Raw genomic sequence first — 7,284 nt, 5'->3', positions numbered from 1 at the left:
TGGCCCAAGGCTCTCTGACTGACTCCTTCTCTGCTTAGCGGCTGAAGACTGACGCTGCCTGATCGCCTCGGAAGCCCCGGAGACCATCACGGACGCCGAACTTTAGGTAACTCTCACAGTGGAGGGTAAGTCCGTCCCCTTAATCAATATGGAGGCTACCCACTCCACATTACCTTCTTTTCTAGGGCCTGTTTCCCTTGCCTCCATAACTGTTGTAGGTATTGACAGCCAGGCTTCTAAACCTCTTAAAACTCCCCAACTCTCGTGCCAACTTAGACAATACTCTTTTAAGCACTCCTTTTAGTTATCCCCACCTGCCCAGTTCCCTTATTAGGCCGAGACACTTTAACTAAATTATCTGCTTCCCTGACTATTCCTGGATTACAGCTACATCTCATTGCTGCCCTTCTTCCCAATCCAAAGCCTCCTTTGCATCTTCCTCTTGTATCCCCCCACCTTAACCCACAAGTATAAGATACCTCTACTCCCTCCTTGGCGACAGATCATGCACCCCTTACCATCTCATTAAAACCTAATCACCTTACCTTGCTCAATGCCAATATCCCATCCCACAGCATGCTTTGAAACGATTAAAGCCTGTTACCACTCTCCTGCTACAGCATGGCCTTTTAAAGCCTATAAACTCCCCTTACAATTCCCCCATTTCACCTGTCCGAAAACCCGACAAGCCTTACAAGTTAGTTCAGGATCTGTGCCTTATCAACCAAATTGTTTTGCCTATCCACCTCCTGGTGCCAAAACCATATACTCTCCTATCCTCAATACCTCCCTCCACAACCCATTATTCTGTTCCGGATCTCAAACATGCTTTCTTTACTATTCCTTTACACCCTTCACCCCAGCCTCTCTTCGCTTTCACTTGGACTGACCCCAACACCCATCAGGCTCAGTAACTTACCTAGGCTGCACTGCCGCAAGGCTTCACAGACAGCCCCCATTACTTCAGTCAAGCCCAAATTTCATCCTCATCTGTTACCTATCTCGGCATAATTCTCATAAACACACATGCGCTCTCCCTGCTGATCGTGTCCGATTAATCTCCCAAACCTCAATCCCTTACAAAACAACAACTCCTTTCCTTCCTAGGCATGGTTAGTGCGGTCAGAATTTTTACACAAGAGCCAGGACCGCACCCTGTAGCCTTTCTGTCCAAACAACTTGACCTTACCGTTTTAGCCTAGCCCTCACGTCTGCGTGCAGCGGCTGCTGCTGCTTTAATACTTTTAGAGGCCTTAAAAATCGCAAACTATGCTCAACTCACTCTCTACATTTCTCATAACTTCCAAAATCTATTTTCTTCCTCATACCTGACGCATATACTTTCTGCTCCCCGGCTCCTTCAGCTGTACTCACTCTTTGTTAAGTCCCACAATTACCATTGTTCCTGACCTGGACTTCAATCTGGCCTCCCACATTATTCCTGATACCACACCTGACCCCCATGACTGTATCTCTCTGATCCACCTGATATTCACCCCATTTCCCCATATTTCCTTCTTTCCTGTTCCTCACTCTGATCATGCTTGATTTACTGATGGCGGTTCCACCAGGCCTAATCGCCACACACCAGCAAAGGCAGGTTATGCTATAGTATAAGCCACTAGCCCGCCTCTCAGAACCTCTCATTTCCTTTCCATCGTGGAAATCTATCCTCAAGGAAATAACTTCTCAGTGTTCCATCTGCTATTCTACTGCTCCTCAGGGATTATTCAGGCCCCCTCCCTTCCCTACACATCAAGCTCGAGGATTTGCCCCCACCCAGGACTGGCAAATTAGCTTTACTCAACATGCCCTGAGTCAGGAAACTAAAATACCTCTTAGTCTAAATAGACACTTTCACTGAATAAGTAAAGGCCTTTCCTACAGGGTCTGAGAAGGCCACCGCAGTCATTTCTTCCCTTCTGTCAGACACAATTCCTCAGTTTAGCCTTCCCACCTCTATACAGTCTGATAACAGACCAGCCTTTATTAGTCAAATCAGCCAAGCAGTTTTTCAGGCTCTTAGTATTCAGTGAAACCTTTATATCCCTTACGGTCCTCCGTCTTCAAGAAAAGTAGAACGGACTAAAGGTCTTTTAAAAACACACCTCACCAAGCTCAGCCACCAACTTAAAAAGGACTGGACAATACTTTTACCACTTTCGCTTCTCAGAATTCAGGCCTGTCCTCGGACTGCTACAAGGTACAGCCCATTTGAGCTCCTTTTTATTAGGCCCCAGTCTCATTCCAGACACCGGACCAACTTAGACTGTGCCCCCAAAAAACTTGTCATCCCTATTATTTTCTATCTAGTCATACTCCTATTCTCCATTCTCAACTACTCATACATGCCCTGCTCTTGTTTACACTGCCGGTTTACACTGTTTCTCCAAGCCATCACAGCTGATATCTCCTCATGCTATCCCCAAACCGCCACTCTTAACTCTTGAAGTAAATAAATAATCTTTGCTGGCAGGACTATGCTGAATCTCCTTAGGAACTCTCTAATCAGATGTCCTAGGTCCTCCCAATTCTTAGACCTTTTATACCCGTTTTTCTCCTCTTATTCCATTTAGTTTCTCAATTCATCCAAAACCATATCCAGGCCATCACCAATCATTCTATACAACAAATGTTTCTTCTTACATCCCCACAATATCACCCCTTTCCACCAAACCTCCCTTCAGCTTAATCTCTCCCACTCTAGGTTCCCACGCCACCCCTAATCCCGCTTGAAGCAGCCCCAAGAAACATCGCCCATTCTCTCTCTCCATACCACCCCCCAAAAATTTTCGCCGCCCCAACACTTCAACACTATTTTGTTTTATTTTTCTTATTAATATAAGAAGGCAGGAATGTCAGGTCTCTGAGCCCAAGCCAAGCCATCGCATCCCCTGTGATTTGCACGTATACACCCAGATGGCCTGAAGTAACTGAAGATCCACAAAAGAAGTAAAAATAGCCTTAACTGATGACATTCCACCATTGTGATTTGTTCCTGCCCCACCCTAACTGATCAATGTACTTTGTAATCTCCCCCACCCTTAAGAAGCTTCTTCGTAATTCTCCCCACCCTTGAGAATGTACTTTGTGAGATCCACCCCTGCCGGCAAAACATTGCTCTTAACTTCACTGCCTATCCCAAAACCTATAAGAACTAATGATAATCCACCACCCTTTGCTGACTCTCTTTTTGGACTCAGCCCACCTGCACCCAGGTGAAATAAATAGCCATGTTGCTCACACAAAGCCTGTTTGGTGGTCTCTTTACACGGACGCGCATGAAACAAATGATTCTCCTGCCTCAGCCTCACAAGTAGCTGGATTACAGGTGCCTGCCACCATGCCTTATTTTTGTATTTTTAGTAGAGACGAGGTTTCACCATGTTGGTCAGGCTGGTCTCGAACTCCTGATCTGGTGATCTACCCGCCTCAGCCTCCCAAAGTGATGGGATTACAGATGTGAGCCACCGTGCCCGGCCGGGGCTTGGATTTTATGAAGAGGAAAAGTAGGGGAGCTAGCAAGGGGGTTAAACTTGAGGAGGGAGTTCAAATGGACTGCACTGCATAGCCTGCAGGCTTGCAATGAATGTGAAGCTTTAAATGGGATTAAGTGCAAATTGAAAATATTCCAGACGCATTTTTCACATTCCTGGCTAGTGAAATGGTTTATGCTGATGAGAGAAGGCAAAGCTGAATCCCAGAATGGGTTAGGGCAGAGAAAACAAATCTGTCTTAAAAAGACAGACCTGGCCGGGCACGGTGGCTCACGCCTGTAATCCCAGCACTTTTGGAGGCCGAGGCGGTTGGATCACTTGAGGTCAGGAGTTCGAGACCAGCCTGGCCAACATGGTGAAACCCTGTCTCTACTAAAGATACAAAAATTAGCTGGGCGTGGTGGCGCATGGCTATAATCCCAGCTACTCAGGAGGCTGAGGCAGGAGAATCGCTTGAACCCGGGAGGCGGAGATTGCAGTGAGCCGAGATCGCACCACTGCACTCCAGCCTGGGCGGCAGATCAAGACTCGGTCTCGGGGCGGGGAAAAAAAGAAAAGGAAGGAAGGAAGGAGGGAAGGAGGGAGGGAGGGAAAAAGAAAGAAGAAAAAGAAAGAAAGAAAACTAAGAAACAACTACAGTAGGTGTTCAGCATTACTCCGTTAAAAAAAATTAAAACTACAAGTCCCAGCAGACATCTCGCCTGCGACTTCTGAAGATCGGCTTTCCCCGAGCGCAATGATCGCTGGGATTCGTAGTCCAGTGACAAAATCAAGGAGGGACGCGCACTACCGGCCCAGATGACAGAGAAGGGAATCACTACCATTCCGACCAATGGACAGTTCACGCCGGACCTGAGTGGCGAGTGCATAGCCAATGGGTAAGCCATTCATCCTGAGTGACATGGGTTGCAACCTACCGGAGGCCGGTGGGGCGGTACGGCGCGTGGCGGCCGTAGTGCGAATCATGGGAGGCGGCTGGTGGTGGGCTCGGGCCGCTCGCCTGGCCCGTCTCCGCTTCCGGAGGTCGCTACTGCCGCCTCAGCGGCCCCGGAGCGGGGGCGCCCGGGGGTCCTTCGCCCCCGGCCACGGTCCCCGCGCCGGGGCTTCGCCGCCCCCAGTGTCCGAGCTGGATCGTGCGGACGCCTGGCTCCTCCGAAAGGCGCACGAGACAGGTCGGTGGCTGGGGGTGGGGGCGGTGCGGATGGGACGGGGGTCCCGGGCGCGCGTGGGACCTCGATGGGGCGGGGGCTTCTGCAGGAAACGGGGCCCGGGCTCGGCTCCGAGAAGGGCTTGTGAGCGCACGGAAGCGCAGACTGCAAGAGCGCAGGTGCCTGCAGAGAGGATGGGCTTGCGGGGAGGACGAGGACCCCGGGTAACGGGGCGCCGTAGGGATTGGAGGGGGTGGTAGGGTTGCGAGAGGCAGCCTCGTAGAATCGCGCCTGCCGTGGGGAGAGTGGCTTCCAGGGAGAGCTTAGGGTCTGTGGAGTTGGGTACAAGATGGGTCCGTCCCGATTGCAGAGGCCACCACCGTGCAGAGAGCGGGAGTGTGGATCCCCGCAGAAGAGGGGGAAGTTCAGGATTGGAGGAGGGGACAACCAATCGGGAAAAAGCTCTCTGCTGATTGGAGGGGGAGGTGATCTAGGCTGCAGAGGGCGGGGCTTGTGACGGAGGCGAGGTCCAGAATGGAGCGGACTGGCCATGTATTTTTTTTATTTTATTTTATTTTTTTAATGACAGTGTCTTGCCCTGTCACCCAGGCTGGAGCGCAGTGGCACAATCGTAGCCCACTGCAGCCTTGAACTCCTGGGCTCAAGCTATCCTCTTGCCTCAGCCTCCTGCTTAGCTGGAGCTACAGGCATACACCACCGCGCCCAACTATTTTAATTTATGTAGAGAGGGGGTCTTGCTTTGTTGCCCAGGCTGGTCTGAACTCTTGGGCTCAGACAATCCTCCTGCCTTGGCTTCCCAAAGTGCTGGGATTATAGGTGTGAGCCACCTCACCGGGCCAGGACCGGGCATCTAGATATAGGGTGTGGTGGGCTGTTTGTAAAGAACGTGAATGGGGACAGAGGTGGATGGGATTGGCCCAGGCCATACTCTGTAGGAGATGGCGGTATTTGAAGGAAAGGAAGGGCGAGGCTGAAGAGCGACCTGGGTTAGGAAACAGTTTGTCCCAGAGTTCTGAGAAAGAAGTGAGTGGGCAGGCCGTGGGGGTACACGTAGAGGGAGGGGTTTGGCCAAGATAACTCCTCAGATGGAGGTTCTGCAACTTTGCCCCTAGATTGTCCTCCACATTCTGCAGGGACTATCTTGAATCCTTTATTTTTTTGAGACGGAGTCTCGCTCTGTCGCCCAGGCTGGAGTGCAGTGGCGTGATCTTGGCTCGCTGCAACCTCTGCCTCCCGGATTCAAGTGATTCTCCTCCCTCAGCTTCCTGAGTAGCTGGGACTACAGGCACGTGCCACCACAACCTGCTAATTTTAACATTTTTGGTAGAGACAGGGTTTGACTATGTTGGCCAGGCTGGTCTCAAACTCCTGACCTCATGATCCGCCTGCCTTGGCCTCCCAAAGTGCTGAGATTACAGGCGTGAGCCACCGCACCCAGCCCTTGAATCCTTAGTGTTACAGAGTTTGGGGGAGAGGGGCACTGAGGTGGAGGCCAGAGAGGTTGTGAGGGGATATGGTTAGGTGAGGGGCTTCCTGGAAGAGGTGAGGATTTGGGATGGGCTTGCCTTGTGGCTGGATGGGTTGGGGTGAGCTGAAGGGAGGCCCCTCAGTTTGACTGGGCAGTGGGGATTGAGGAGGTAGGGTTGGGGGTGATGTTAATCTTCCCATGTCCCCCTCCCTCCAGCCTTCCTCTCCTGGTTCCGCAATGGCCTCCTGGCATCGGGCATCGGGGTCATCTCCTTTATGCAGAGTGACATGGGTCGGGAAGCAGCATATGGTGAGTGCAGACCCCTCCCCTCGCCCCAGGGAACCAGAGAATGCAGAGCCCCTACCACCTGCCCTGGTGAGGGTAGACTCCCCCGCCCCATCCCACTCCCAGTAGTAAGTATAGAACCCCCATTCTTCCCCCACCAGAAGACACCCCTCCCATAGGCACTAGGTCCATCTGAATGGGTGGCCCAGGACATGGCTATGGTCCCCGCCCCTCCGATCTGATTCTCAAAGATGCTGTCTAGTCCCTGGCACGGCCCTGCCTCTGTTCCTGTCTCCTCAACCCTGGCTTTGCTCCCAGACCATCCCCCATACCCCGGGATACCTTTTCATTCCCCGACCTTGGCCCTGTTGCTACCCTGCCTCTCCCGCAGGCTTCTTCCTGCTGGGCGGCCTGTGCGTGGTGTGGGGCAGCGCCTCGTACGCTGTGGGCCTGGCGGCGCTGCGAGGGCCCATGCAGCTGACGCTGGGGGGCGCGGCCGTGGGCGTGGGCGCAGTGCTGGCCGCCAGCCTGCTCTGGGCGTGCGCCGTGGGCCTCTACATGGGGCAGCTGGAGCTGGACGTGGAGCTGGTGCCCGAGGACGACGGGACGGCCTCCGCGGAAGGCCCTGATGAGGCGGGTCGGCCACCACCCGAGTGAGCGACACGGCCGTGGGGCCTGGCAGGCGCTGGACTACAGCGCCCGAGGACTGGGACATTAAACCTGACCTCCCCTCCTCCAGATGCAGAGTGCTGGTTCGTGTTCCTTGGGGAAGGGCGGCGAGGAGTGGACTAACTGGAGAGGCAGGAGGGCGAGTGGAGGGAGAGGGAGGCGAGGACCCGGGGGAGACAGAAATGGACAGAGGAGT

At 52.9% G+C, this 7,284-nt stretch overlaps 1 protein-coding gene across 1 annotated transcript; it reads left to right on the top strand.

The window, feature by feature from the left end:
- Positions 1-4,425: 4,425 nt before the first annotated feature.
- Positions 4,426-7,157, top strand: TMEM160 (transmembrane protein 160). The gene is made up of 3 exons (XM_054466329.2): positions 4,426-4,669; positions 6,351-6,443; positions 6,811-7,157. The coding sequence occupies exons 1-3, from the start codon at positions 4,462-4,464 to the stop codon at positions 7,074-7,076; spliced, it is 567 nt and encodes a 188-aa protein (XP_054322304.1). The 5' UTR covers positions 4,426-4,461; the 3' UTR covers positions 7,077-7,157.
- Positions 7,158-7,284: the final 127 nt, after the last annotated feature.

The sequence above is a fragment of the Pongo pygmaeus genome, chromosome 20 (genome assembly GCF_028885625.2).
Source record: "Pongo pygmaeus isolate AG05252 chromosome 20, NHGRI_mPonPyg2-v2.0_pri, whole genome shotgun sequence".
NCBI classification, from domain to species: domain Eukaryota; kingdom Metazoa; phylum Chordata; class Mammalia; order Primates; family Hominidae; genus Pongo; species Pongo pygmaeus.
The sequence above is the reverse complement of the archived record's forward strand: the minus strand, read 5'-3'. Positions and strand labels throughout refer to the sequence as shown.